The sequence below is a fragment of the Prionailurus viverrinus genome, chromosome D3 (genome assembly GCF_022837055.1).
Source record: "Prionailurus viverrinus isolate Anna chromosome D3, UM_Priviv_1.0, whole genome shotgun sequence".
Taxonomy (NCBI): domain Eukaryota; kingdom Metazoa; phylum Chordata; class Mammalia; order Carnivora; family Felidae; genus Prionailurus; species Prionailurus viverrinus.
In genome coordinates this window covers 13,924,324-13,939,106 of record NC_062572.1, presented here as the reverse complement: position 1 = coordinate 13,939,106, position 14,783 = coordinate 13,924,324, and the positions used below count along the sequence as shown (strand labels likewise).

The following is a 14,783-nucleotide window of genomic DNA, read 5'->3' as shown; positions in this document are numbered from 1 at the left end:
CTTGTATTTAAAAAACCCTCTAGGAATGCAAGCTGGTGCAGCCACTCTGGTAAACAGTATGGAGGTTCCTCAAAAAACTAAAAACAGAACTACCCTACAACCCAGCAAGTGCACTACTAGGCATTTATCCACGGGATACAGGTGTGCTGTTTCGAAGGGACACATGCACCCCCATGTTTAGAGCAGCACTTTCAACAATAGCCAACGTATGGAAAGAGCCCAAATGTCCACTGATGGATGAATGGATAAAGAAGATGTGGTACGTATATACAAAGGAGTATTACTTGGCAATCAAAAAGAATGAAATCTTGCCATTTGCAACTACGTGGATGGAACTGGAGGGTATTATGCTAAGTGAAATTAGTCAGTCAGAGAAAGACAAATATCATATGACTTCACTCATAGGAGCACTTTAAGACACAGAACAGATGAGCACAAGGGAAGGGAAACAAAAATAAGATAAAAACAGGGAGGGGGACAAAACAGAAGAGACTCATAAACATGGAGAACAAACTGAGGGTTGCTGGAGGGGTTGTGGGAGGGAGGATGGGTTAAATGGGTAAGGGGCACTAAGGAATCTACTCCTGAAATCATTGTTGCACTACATACTAGCTAATTTGGATGTAAATTTAAAAATAAATAAATAAAATTAAAAAAATTAAACCACACACACAAAAAACCTCATTGGTAATTTGGAAAGTACCGAACACACTCAAGCTCATCTTCTGTTATCTATCCAGGATCTCAGTAAACATAGAGGAAATACTACATACTACAGAAAACAGCTTAGCTGAATTTCTAGAGGCTGAAAAAAATCTACCAATGGTGTCTACTAATGTCAAACTGAAAGAACAGAGTTCATGTTGTTAAAGTAATAAATCGAAAATATTTTCAAGACTTCAGCCCTATTTTTTAAACGACATACGAATCTAAAATTGCATGAGCTACTTTACTATAGTTTTGTCCCTGAGCCAACCACTGACTCTGAAGATTTGCCATAGTGCCACAACATGAACACTAACATTCCAAAATATTTTGTGGTTCACCTTTCAGGCAAGTGGGGAAACAGAGCTTAGAGATTCCAAATTCACACATAACGGAAGGCAGGAACACAGATGTCATGGCCCTCGAAATCATTATTTCTGTTAGCTACAAAACTGACCAGTGTTTCGTGACTCAGGCGCATATAATTTTAGACTTTTCCTAGCTAGTTCTGTAAATCCACAGTTGTTTGTACACAAAAGGATTCGATCAATCCCAGAGAGACCACAGATCACCGTAAATTATCTTGTATGGTATGGAAGTGCCAGGAAAAGGTAGGCACTGACTTTTATTTTTCTATTTCCATATTTGTCAATAGATTATCTGTCTATCCCTCCCTTTCCCTGTTCCCTTTGGACTGAGCAGAGACTGAAGGAAAAGTAGGCCAAGTATATTTAATATTTTATACCAAACAAGCTATTTGCTTAAGATGGCTTGGCCAGCCTCGTGTCTGGCACAGAAACCCAGTCTACCAGCTCCAGTAGGAATTAAACACCAGTCTTACTGGGTGCTGTGCTCCACTGCCTACTAATGCATGGACGGTTATTGGCCAACTTCTTCACATAAAGGCAAAGAGTGAGTGTATGTGTGTGCACATGTGTGTGTGCCCACGTGTATGTATGCAGGGATTACAGGGGGGAGCCGGCCACAGCTGCTTAATTTTTGTAAAGCTTTTTTTTTTTCCTTAATAGGGAGGAGGGTTGCCGGTTACTTACCATCCTCATAAGCCGCTACCGCCAGCGAGCTGTTTATCCTCACAAAGGAGACATATGGCTGCATTCCAGGCTCGTCCTCCTCATACTCTGAGTCCAGGAAAGGGGCTGTGTAGTCCCAGGTGCGGGTGTCCCACACCCTTACGTCCCCTGATGTATATCTGGAAAAGAAGGGCACACCTGGGTCCAAATGGGGACCGGAGAGCAGGGCTGTGGTGGGGGAAATGGGGAGAGCCTTAAAACAACAGAGGAAGAAGATCTGGTCGGTGTAGAACCACTCCTGCCACGTTGTTTAGATGAGTGACTCCAACAGGAGAAGATGTCAAGCAGACGACAGAAGGCTGTCAACACGGTTCGTGTTCTCACAGCACAATGGCGACGGTTCAATGAGAACGCCACACTACGACACTGGGTGTCGAGATCTCCTTTACGCCATCGTGACGAGTCTGCTACCCTGCATTCTCCCAGCAAAGGGATGGCTAGCAGGAATTTGTAGAAGTCCCAGTGTTTGTTTACACATATACACTCAAGACAGAGAGATGCTAAGGACTAATGGTCTTACAGGCTCGAGCTTTCTAATGCCTCATCCGTGCATCAGATTTGACTGAGTAAAGTCCCCAAAGACTAATTGATTTGCTGAAACAATTAAATCTTGCCTTTAGCAGCCAGACAATGCTGCTTTCTCATGAAAAGCTCTTGCCCGAATGCATGACGCTCCCCGGTTTTGCCCACTTAGAAAATAGGAGCACTCACTCTCTCCTATTACTACTGCCACTCCAACAAATGACTCTCTCCATCAAAGCCAAGGCAGGGCCAGAAGCTGCTCAGACATCAGGCCCCACAGATACGAGGATAATGGAATGACCAGATGAGGTGGTGTGCCTGCCATCGAGGTATTTACACCAAGTTCCTTACATCTGCCACAGAGGGTTCGATTCAACGTGTACGGCGACTGTGAGGAGGTGTGTTAGAAATGCTTTAAGAGTCTAATGATGCACCCCCCCCCCACACAAACACAAAGACAGGCAGGCAAGTTTAAGCAGGTTCAGTCCTCCTGAGGCTGTAGGTCCTTCAGGGTTTCTTGGATCTGACATTAAAAGTATACACACTCAAACAAGATAATCTCTGAGATTTACTTAACTACTGAAATCACATGATAGATCTGTGAAGTCGTTACAGATCAATTTCTCATGGGAGATTTCTCAATAAACAAACTAAGAACACTCTGATAGAGGAGTGCTTCGTTTACTGAACGTAGCAGGATTTCCCTCAAACTACTGACAGTAAATACACATATCATGTAATTCAAAGGTGATTCTGTCACACAAAGTCCCTCCGTTGGAGATCCGGTTCTCCCCCTGCAGGACAGTGCCTGGGGAGTGTACGTGTGGTGTAAAGGGCCAACAGGAGAGACATGCTTTCTAAAATCGGACTCAGGGAACTCTGCAGGACCACTGATCCTCCAGTAAATAGGAACGTTCACTCCACGAATGTCGTTAAGCCTGGCGATAAGCAAGCAAGGGCGGATATTGATATCCCCGCGGCCAAAGCACGGCCGCTGGCTCCCAGGTCTTCCGGGCAGTATTCCAAATCACCCCTCCTAATGAGGAACCCTACACAAGAACACACACCACTGTGCCAGATCTACCAGCTCACCACGACATCCCTGACAACAACTCCGGCGTTCCCTGGACAGAGGCCACTCGCTTAGCTATCGCAACACTCAAGAGAGATAACGTGTTTGACTGTCTAGACTGTGCATGATGAGATTCTCCAGGTTACATTCCATGTGGAAGTTAGGAGCCATTTCAGAAAAGACAGAAGGGCGGGGCACACGGGTGGCTCAGTTGGTTAAGCGTCCGACTTTGGTTCAAGTCATGATCTCGTGGTTTGTGGGTTCGAGCCCCGCGTCGGGCTCTGTGCTGACAGCTTGGAGCCTGCTTCGGATTCTGCGTCTCCCTCTCTCTCTGCCCTTCCCCTGCTCATGCTCTGTCTCTCAATAATAAATAAACATTAAAAAAGATTAAAGAAAAGAAAAGAGAGAAGGGTGGTGACGCCCCGAAGTACAGAGAAGGGGACTGGGAGACACAGAAAGGGAACGCGGTAGTCAGAGAACGAAGGGCTTTCAGGGCGAGGTGTGCTTGGGAGGTGTGCTTCCTGTCCGTTGACGACCAGTAAGCTGGCCCACACCCACAGTCTCACAGGTGCACCCCACCAGGGGCCACAGGAGAGCGTTTCAGCGGCCTGAGCTCCAGCCCCAAGGTCCCTTTACATATATAGTTTGGAGGCAAAACCACAAAACCAAAACCTGAAAAACTGCTGGACCACACCCAGCAGCAAGCTGGGAAATACAACCGGATGCCCCCGCTCAGCTCCCGGGAGGAGGAGAGGGAGGGCACGCAGGGCCCCACCAAGAGCGCTCTATTAATACGTGGAGGGTCCTGATGGGCCTGTCCTCCACAAAAAATGTCCCACTCACCCTGAGATGCCATGTGTTTAGAATTAAATGCACGTGCTCCTTGAAAGGCTTCAGTTCGCCACAAACCAGCCTGTTGCTAAACTCCTTCCTTTCCTCGGTGACCACACTAGTCCCATCACCGGTGCAAAACCAGGCAGCTCCTCCATACCCTCTCTGCCGCCCACCACACACTGTCCTCTGCGTTCAGGGGCCACGTCCTCTCCCTTCCCTTCCCCAGGGATGCCACTCCGGTCCAAACCTCTCGGCACCTCACAGCCCCTTAGTTTGAGCCTCCCCCAGAGTCAACCCTGCACAAGCCAAGCTCTCAAAAGTACTTGATGACATGAATACTCATTCTCCCTCCCTCCCTTCACCTCCACACTAGCCCAAATCCCCCCGTGATCTAGCCCAGATGACAGCAACCTAGACTTTTTTCTCATGGCAAGTGTGTGTGTGCGTGCGTGTGTGTGTGTGTGTGTGTGTGTGTCTGCTCATCTCCCCAAGAACCTACAAGCCTGCTTCTCAGGGCACGGGCTGGGCCTTACTGTGAGTCCAACAACTAGAAGAGTCAGGCCAGAATAGCACCGGACACTGAGGAAGCTTCACTAGCTCCTCAGGCCTTGACGGCTTCATCACTGGGCCTCGCACAGAGAACCCTCCCCAAACTAGCTTCCACCCAGTCTCCTGTTCTGCTCTTCGTTAGCATGAACCGGCCTCCAGCCAAGCCTGCCATTCCTGGCTTCCACATACTCTTGCCTCTGCATCTCTGTTCAACTGTCCACTTTTCTGGGGTGTTCTCCCTCCTGACAACCCAGCCCAGGGGGGTCCCAGTGCTGGCTGCACACGAGAATCACCTGGGATGCTTTCCAAACTCCTGATGCCTGAAGCACACACAGACCAGTTAAAATCGGACTCTCTCGGAGTGGAACCAGGCCATCAGTGTTTCCAATGTTTAGGCAACATGGAGAACCCCTGACCTGGCCCAAGCCTACCAACCCCTCAGTGTCCAGCAGATGCCCTCCTCCCCCAGGAAGCCTTTTCTGACTCAACTAGCACACCCTGTACCTAAAGAAACAGCATTCCAGTTACATTCCAGGTCTCAACTTCACTGTCAAGTCCCTGAGAAGGCCAGATATCAATGCTGTTATCTCCATCACAGTGGCTTACACACGGGTGACAGTAAACAGTGACTGAAAGAGGGTGTCCACAAGGAACAACCTGACCGGTTTGAGTGGCACCTCCTTCTACCCCTACTGCCCACCTTCTGCTGATGGTCAGTGACACACTCAGAACACACACACTGATAGGTCTTAAATACCCTGCATTTACTTCCAAACTGATTAAAGTATCTATAAAAACACAGGATAAGCTAAATTATTTTGGTAAAGAAGAACATTTTCATAGATATCCATTTAAATCAACTTCATTCTTCATGTCCAAAGAGCATGAGAATAGATCAATGTTTTTTTTTGTTTTTTTTTTTATAATTTAATTTTAATTTCAGAGAGAGCATGCGAGCCAGGGAGAGGGTCACAGAGAGAGAGAGAGAGAGAGAGAGAGAGAGAGAGAGAGAATATATCAATCTTAGGCAGGCTCCAGCCATCTCAGAGCCCAAAGAGGGCTCAATCCCATGACCCTGAGATCATGACCTGAGCCAAAAACAAGAGTTGGACGATCGACTGACTGCACCACCCAGGTGCCCCAACAGCATAAATGTTTTGCTGCAAAATATAAAAGACCGTATGTCTCCTTTTTGAGCAGAATGAACAGAGAATAAATACCATTTCAGGAGGTGCTGGGGGATGACTCAGAGCCAGGCTCTAGAATCTAATGCAAGTGCAAGCAGCCATAGCCAAGGAGATCAGACTCCATACTAACGAACTCGTGCTCAAGAAACAGACAGCTTCATGAGGGTACAACACCGGTTGGAGCAGAGGGAAATGGACCAAGCCCTAAATGTGATCTAAAAGTGCTTAACAACATTGGCCAGGAGAAGCAAGAACAGATATCGAAGGGAGGCAGGAAAGAAAGCTGATTTTTCTCCAGAGCTCCAGATGTCTTTATCGCTGCCTAATGACAATTACACTCAACCAATTAAGACGCCACTATGACAGTTGCATTGTCGGTAAGCCTTTGGACCCCAATGTTGATGGCTCTCTAATTAGTGTCTGTGCAAAGTACAACTGCAACTAATATATTAGCTGATGTAAGAGCACTAAAGAAAAACTGAAGGAGAAAGAAGGCTTTTCAAAATGAGGGAGGATGTCCCAGCCCACGGCACAGACCAGTGACACTGTATGCTCTCTCAATCTCTTTTACGCTTGGCAAGGTTACCTCCAAATAAATAGGTCAGAGACCACAGCTGATTTTTTGTTGAAAGAATGGGAATAGAGCCTCTCTCAAGCTCCGCTCGCCAGAGCAATTGCCAATTTTCGATGATTTACCACCGAAGAGCTTCCATTAACTAGTAAGTTTCCACCAAACGGACTACTCATTTGGACTAAGAGACCCGAAGGAAAAGAAGAAATGCTGTGCAGTTAAAAACAAAAAACAAAAAAAACAAAAAAAAAACCACCCAAAAAAACCCAACAACCCAACTTTAGCCTTTCTTCTTGTATAAATATCCAAAGGGGGGGGTTGGGCAGCAGAGAGGAAAGGGGGGGTGTTTACACTGCTTCCAGGTGCCTGTACTTATTTGCTAAAAACACTTTTTTCCCCAGGCTCTTCGAGACGGGGGGGGGGGGGGGGGGGGGGGGGGGGGGGGGTTGTTTTGATTTAAGAATGCTGTAAGTAAGGTTAAGTGACTCACCCAAGGTCACAAAAAACATTTTAGTGGCACAGCTGGGATCAAAACAGGTCCCCAGGCTGTTCTCCAACTGCTGCTTAGCCAACGAGCCAGGCTGCCTCCTCACAGGACAGTGTCTTCAAACAAATACGGCTTTCCAGTACCATCCCCACTCAAGTGCAACATACGCCCTTTATCGTTTTCAGTATTGGGACTCAGGCTTGCAGGACACAACTCCTGAACCTAACCCACCAATCCCACCACCGTCTCTAACCGGAAGGGAGGCAGCCAACAAAAAGACTCCCTGTGCTGGCAAGGAGCGTGAGGCCGGGTGGGCGCAGTGGAGCCTCCCACACATGCTCCACGGGGGACGTGGGAGGACGTACAGAACGGCTGACAGAACCGCACCCTCGACAGAGCCACACGCATACAACCATCCCCAAAGCGAAGTCACGGTTCTCTTCTGGTCAATACTCGTGGCAGCCAAAAGGAGCCTTGCTACGAGGCCTCAGGCCAGGAATGCAAATGTTTGCATTTGTGTGTCAAATCCGGGAAGCTGGTAGCGGCTGCCTACAGGCCGGTGTGGAGAAGGATCCTGAAGCTGAACGCCATCACAAATGCTTTGATGGATTACTAATGCCCATCGCAGGTGTGGGACTGAGGAGTGGCAGCACGTAGGGAACTCATTCGCATCCCTGCCTCAGACAAAACTCTACCCGCCAGCTCCCACTCATCCTTCCAGACTCGGCTGAGAAGTCACGTCCCAGCAGAAAGCCGGCCTGACTCCAGGCCCGGACGAGGTGCCTCTCCCCAGTGTACTATGGCGGGCGCCCTGCTCTCGGCCTCCCCTCACGTCTCCCTGGTTGTTCTGTGGCCGCCTGGGCCGTGTCCCTTGCCAGCCGGGGAGCAAGGGAGGTGTCTGGAGTATTCATGCGTGCTTAGTAAATGTTGAATGAATCAATCTACCGACTTAAACTCAGAAGGTAGAAGTGGTTTAAAGCCTACAAAGCAATTTGGCAGAGGTCCCACATTTCAGGAAACATTTTTTCCCTTAACATGTAGAAGCTTTAAGGACTATTCTCATGCTCCATAGTTTATTTAGTAATAACCAAAGAGTACAAATCAATGAGATCAAGAGTATTTACTGTTTTCTATGAAACATGACTGTATTGGATTATGCAATTAACAAAATGAACTCAATCCCACAGTGCAGTCTTTCCGTGGAAAAGCACTACTGTAGACATCAAGTGCAGCTTAAGACGCATCAATTGAAAAATAATGAACATCTTAATGGACCTTACGAGATACATGCTCTACACACTTAAAACTGTTTTCCATACATCTTGGTTAATCACAATCAATAGAGTCAGAGTCAATGATGGTTATGCAGAGTTATTGTAGCTGTGGCCCTTCCCATTATTCCTTGGAGAACCAGAGATGGATAAATGCAGTCATGAGTTCACCAGTATTTATTAAGGATATTCTGGAGCTCCTTCATTAAGGATATAATAAATGTAATGCTCTCCTCCAGTCTCTTATCAATACCTTACCTCAGACTTACTTACCAGAAGAGCATGTATACCTCACAGCAGAAAATAAATAAATTTAGAAGTATTTTTTAAAAAGAGGTCCCTAACGGATAATGATCGAATTCCTTATGGGAAACAGTCCAATGTCATAATGAGCCGCAGCACAAAATCTATATAAACCAAGGTTGAAAGGAAAACTGTCAAGAGAAAAAGTTCCTTAAGAAGGAGAAAGATAAAAAGCATGTCCTTACTAAGTATAAGCGAGGGGACATTTATCTGACACATCTTTATCACCGGTCTCTACTTACAAAGCATGTTATCTCAGAAGTCTCAAAGCAATCCACAGGTATTACCCGTTTTTTATACATTCACTTGAAGCTAGCCGAGTATTAAATCCCGTCTTTGCCGTCTTTAGCTCCTGGGTAGAATGTATTTTTAAAATGGGGCACACACACGATTTCAGAGGAAAGCCATTTGTGGTGTGGTAACATGGTCAACTAAAAGGCACTTTTTTAATTACTGGGAAAAAGTGGAGGCAGAGGGGCTAAAAGCAGGGTATTTCAAGTTCCCTTAGATGTGGGACTGCATTTGAATCACTATTTTCCTGTAGTTCTTAATTAGAAATAATGAGACAATTGTACTGCAAGTGCAAACTGAACCAGACGGTCAGACGTTCTATTTTACATATAGAAACTGGAAGCTCAAAGCTCAGCTTCCCCCCCGCGGAAGCCCTGGTGTCCAGGTCATGCGGACATACAGAGCTACTAAAGGCAGAAGCCGGAGCCACAGCCACAAGTCACTTGGCTGCTACAGACAGGTGCCGGCACTCTGGTCACACGTCTGCTCGGGCACTCTTGCCTCACAGGGAACAGGGGTGGATGAAAACGAGACCACAGGGGACAGCAACATCTTCAGGGAAGGAAGAGTGCTGATATTTTGCCACGCCAAATGCTAGTTCGCCCCTCCAACCACTCTTGGCAGAGGCACCGATCGCAGATCATGGATCAGAGACACTGAGACGCTGTCACCGTTCCTTCCAGTACAGACAGAGACCGTACGCTAAAAAGGCAGATCACATCAGCAGAGGACAGGGCAGGAAAACATTAAGGAGTGTTGAGAAAAACCGCAGCACAGAGAGGGGGCCTCATATCGGTTCAACCAAATGGGGAGGAAAAGGTCCTCGAACGGGGATAGGGGAGCATGCTCTTCCGCAAACCGCAACGCTTCTGGCTTGCGAATCGTGCGTAACAGTGAGGAGGGAGTTTGTTTCAAGACACCACAATACACCGGGCATCTGACAAAAGCATCTGGGGAGCTAACAGCCTCATGGGGGGCGGCACACAAGGCCCCCGGCGAGCCCCAGGCTGACGGTATCCTGCACGTCGTACCTGGAGTTCTCTCCTTCACTAGGTGGCGGTAAAGCCAATCTCCTTCTGGCCCATCACACCTAGACCTACAGCTCAGGTTTACAACGGGGCCTCTCTCAACTCGTGAGGTCCTCTGTTTTCAACGCTCTTCCCTTCCAGAGTGCAACTGGGGACACGAAGAGCAGTGGAAGCATCACAAAACAGGCCAGGGATGTTCCCCTGGGCTCATCTCTGATCCGCAGAACTTGAGAAACATTTTAAAATTCCCAGAGCTGTCATCACCAAAAGAAACACAAAGACCACACTTCCTAATTGCGGATAATCCACAAACCGTCCAGATCACATCTCTTCTTCTAAATACAAGGGAAAGCACACACGAAACCTCAGTTTCAGGAGTCGTACCCCATCACAGAGGAAACACAGCCGGAGGATGAACTCTGACAGACAGGTGGTTTACTGCGTGGAGATTGCTGGCTTCTGAACACAAATTTCTCCTCAGGTTAAAGAAATGGGTGGGGCGCCTGGGTTAAGCATCCGACTTCGGCTCAGGTCATGATCTCGCAGTTCGGGAGTTCGAGCCCCGCGTCGGGCTCTGTGCTGAGAGCCTGGAGCCTGCCTCAGAGTCTGTGTCTCCCTCTCTCTCTGCGCCCCACCCCCACCCGCCCTGCTCACACTCTGTCTCTCTCTCAAAAATAAACATTTTTTAAAATTTTATTAAAAAAAAGAGGAAACGGAAGTTTTAGCTGGAAGAACAAGGTATAGGTTGTGTCTAACTCAGTCACAGGTGAAGGAACTTCTACTTTTCCAATCAGCAAAGAAAACAACGGCTGCAGGTGCTTTCCGGGATGCTGCACACCACTGCTAAGCGGCCAAAGAAGACCACAGAAAGGCAAGAAGGGCGGCGACAGGAGCCCGGGCAGTAAGGTACGGAAGATGCGGTCAGGAAACACAGAAAGCGCAGGGTCCCAGAAGCAGGGAGTTTTCATTCCGTACACTTTCCTCCAAGGTTCTCGGGTGCCGGGCCCGGTGTGAGGCTCTGAGGGTCCACACGCGCTCGATGCACCACCTCCAGCACGTTAAGAGGGATACAGCCAACAGGACCCAACACGGCCACCACACGGGAGGGGATGGGCCAAGAAAAGACCGCCGGCCCGTGAGCACCGGTGACCTGTGACAGCGTGTGGCTCGGTGGAAGGGCAGGGATGAAGCCACGCTGCAGGAAGTTAAGATGTGAACGTGTCTGCTCATTACTTATGCACAGACACAAACGAGGGAGGTGTATTCAGGAGGGCAGGCTTGAGGGACGGTTTGGAGACTTCAAAGCAAAAAATTAGACTGGAAAGGAGTTGAGGGTCATCGGGGCATTTCGAAAGTAGTTTCTTGGGGCACCTGGGTGGCTCAGTCGGTTACGCGTCCCACTCTCGGTTTTGGCTCAGGTTATGATCTCGCAGTTTCATGGGTTTGAGCCCTCGAGCCGCTGGCACAGAGCCTGCTTGGGATTCTCTCTCCCTCTCTCTCTGCCCCTCCCCCGCTCGTACAGTCTCAGTCTCTATTCAATAAAAAACTACAAAAAATATTTTAAAAATAATAATTTCTCAATCTGGAAAGTGTGAAAATTTATTCCTCTAAATCCAGCAATTCCACAAATGGGACTCTTGCCTAGGAAAACGAGGCTAGGGACGTGTCATTCTTTATTCCACACACTTCTATGGAATTTAAAGGCTCTTAATAAGCACGTGTTTTATAATTTTTAAAGAAGCTTGGTAGTACAGGCCATCACAGTAGCAAATGAGGACTCGAGAAGGGAGCCCTGGCGCCCGGCTCTCCACGTGGACACTGCAGACGAACGGCAGAGCGGCCGTGCACGCACACGCCAGTCCCGGCTCGCCACACCCCTCGGCCTCGGTCAGCCACACAAAACGAGCGTGCTTTGAAACAGTTTCCTCGACAGCGCCTTCCAGGTTTAAAACTACATGATTCCAAGTTTCTTGAAAAGGCTAAGAAATCAAAGAACAGACCAGAGAAATTAGGGGTTTCTCCAGTTTACCATGTAACATGCGGTATACAGGTGGGATGGGGGTCTGTATATTAAATTGTAGTACTTCTTTCGGACAAAATGATGTACAAGCACTTTGGGGCAGTTAATCAAATATCACATGCCACCCCTAGTCTTAAAAAAGATGCTTACAGGGACACCTGGGTGGCTTAGTCATTTAAGTGTCCGACTCCTGGTTTTGGCTCAGGTCATGACCTCATGGTATGTAAGTTCGAGCACCACGACGGGTTTTGAGTTGACAGTGTGGAGCCTGCTTGGAATTCTCTCTCTCTCCCTCTCTCTCTGCCTCACCCTGCTCTCAAATAAACTAAAAAAAAAAAAATTCTTACAAATTAACTGCACAGAAAATACAAGGCTGTGAATTATTTCAACGTAAAGCCACAGCAGAAAACAAACATGTCAGGGCAAAGCTGTGCTGGAAGCTGCAGACAGTCACTTCCCCAGGAGTCAGGAGGTGGGCAGATATTGGGGTGGGGTTAATAGGCCAGGGGGCTAGAGATGCCCACGGGAGGAGAGAAGACTTGAGTTCGGCCTTAAAGAATGGGGACTGGGTTCTTTTTAGGGTGATGAAAATGTTCTGGATGAGACAGTGGCAGAAGGTTATGGAAAAAAGAGCAAAAGACCAAAAGCCCTAAGAATAACATCTGCCTACTGTGCTGGAAGACAAGTCTGAGGGAGGAGGCGTCGGCCAGGTCCTGCTCATTTGAGGTCTGGGTCTCGGGCGGGTTTGAGTGAAAGAGTATTTGAAGGTCACTCTGGTTCTGAGTGAGGCAGAGCGAGGCAGACCCAAGATGGGGTCACCTGCAAGGCTAATTGTAATGCAAATTACTCTAGGCCTTAGCAATGTGACTCCAAAGCAGGAACTTTTACACAGAGGCTTGAAAAAGATGGGAAGAAGCAGGAGGTTTCGTAACAGCCTTTGCTGTCAACTATATGAAACAAACTTAACAGATTTCGGTTTAGCTGTAGGTGCACAAAACTTAAGCCCCCGAGCAAATTCTGCCTATGATCAAAGGGAGAGAAAGGAAAAGAAGCAAAATCAGAGAAACACAGGCTAAGGACGGGGGAAAGAGATGGCGAAGTGGCGTCTCTGCAGGCAAGTCCTTGGAGATGCACAGGCTGCACAAAGCCGGGCGAATACGACATTGATTGGGAATGAGGTAACCACAAACACCGCTGTCTCAAATGAAAAGGGATCCAAGATCCAACCCAGAAAACAAGCATCGTAACCACCAGATAAAATTTTAATGATAAACACAAGATGCTCTACGCACAAGCAAGACCAAAGTACCCAATGCCAGGTCGTAAACGCAAGGTTCTCTTAGGAAGAGGAGTCGGGAGGAGCCTCTCTGACCCACAGGTCCTGCTTCATCCTATCGACCCACCAAACTCTGCCACTGCTTTGCGTTGCACTGGCATCATCTGTAACGTGGAGAAGCCCTCAGGGGAACGGACAGGCAGGAAAGAAAGGGCTGGCCTCTGGACTCGTGGCCAGCCTGCCCTTGTGAGGTCCATGTCCAGATCAATTCACACTTGGCTTCTGAGATTAAAGTCCCCTTTAGCCATAATTTCTTCTATGACTCAGTCCAAACTCAATATTCTGTCCTCAAAGGCCTCCTGACACACCAGGAGACCCCTTTAAGCTAGAAGGACAGAGGTCCTTTCCAAGTTACCATGGAGTCTTAGAATTTGTGGGCAGAAAGGACCATATGGAGCATGAGCTCTTAGGCCCACATTTTAGCAACGAGAGACAGAAGCCAAAAGCCACACTTCCGTATTTGTGGTCCACTCATCTTTCTAAAAACAGTAGTTCTATGGCATTTACAGCAAGGGCATTAACCTCTAAATTGTGGCCAGGAAAACAAAAGCTAAGGAAAAGTGTTCCTCCTGAGCAGATCTTGTTTAAAGCAAACATACTTTTTTTAGGCCCCGCAGATCATGGAACATTTACCTGTTTGGAGTTTCAACTCAAATGGTGTCCTTCGAGGAATGCTTAAGGATCGAGTCTTCTTGGGGCACCTGGGTGGCTCAGTCAGTTAAGCATCTGACTTTGGCTCAGGTCATGATCTCACAGTTTGTGAGTTCAAGCACCACATCTGGCTTTCTGCTGACAGCTCAGAGCCTGGAGCCTGCTCTGGACTTTGTGTCTCCCTTGGTCTCTGCCCCTCCCCTGCTTGCCCCCTGTCTTTCAAAAGTAAATAAATAAACATTAAGAATGGGAAAAAAAAAAAAAAAGGAAAGCGTCCTCTTTATTTTTTTTTTTAATTTTTTTTTCAACGTTTTTTATTTATTTTTGGGACAGAGAGAGACAGAGCATGAACGGGGGAGGGGCAGAGAGAGAGGGAGACACAGAATCGGAAACAGGCTCCAGGCTCCGAGCCATCAGCCCAGAGCCCGACGCGGGGCTCGAACTCACGGACCGCGAGATCGTGACCTGGCTGAAGTCGGACGCTTAACCGACTGCACCACCCAGGCGCCCCGAAAGCGTCCTCTTTAAAGAAAAAGACTACCTACTACCAAGCTGTTCAGGCCAAGGTTTGTTTTTGGTTTCCTCCAAGTAGAAACCTCTCCTAGGGGACTCACCCCAAATCTAATCCAGACTCAGGGTTTTAAGTATTCTGGTCTCCACTTCAAATGTTAAGTATACAATTTGAGACTGTAATTCAAGACGGCTTTTTTTTTTTAATGTTTATTCATTTTTTCCTGAAAATTTGTTAGTTTTTAAATATAATGTATTGTCAAATTGGCTTACATACAACACCCGGTGCTCATCCCAACAGGTGCCCTCCTCCATGCCCATCACCCACTTTCCCCTCTCCCCCAACCCCCATCAA

The 14,783-nt window shown here is 47.7% G+C and overlaps 1 protein-coding gene across 2 annotated transcripts in view; it reads right to left on the bottom strand.

Annotated features, from left to right (window-relative positions):
* Positions 1–14,783, bottom strand: part of FBXW8 (F-box and WD repeat domain containing 8) — a 119,795-nt gene that overhangs the window by 67,951 nt on the left and 37,061 nt on the right. For both annotated transcript variants that reach the window (XM_047828811.1, XM_047828812.1), the window contains exon 5: positions 1,758–1,915. In XM_047828811.1, the coding sequence (XP_047684767.1) occupies positions 1,758–1,915 (158 nt within the window). The remainder of the gene's footprint in view (positions 1–1,757; positions 1,916–14,783) is intronic.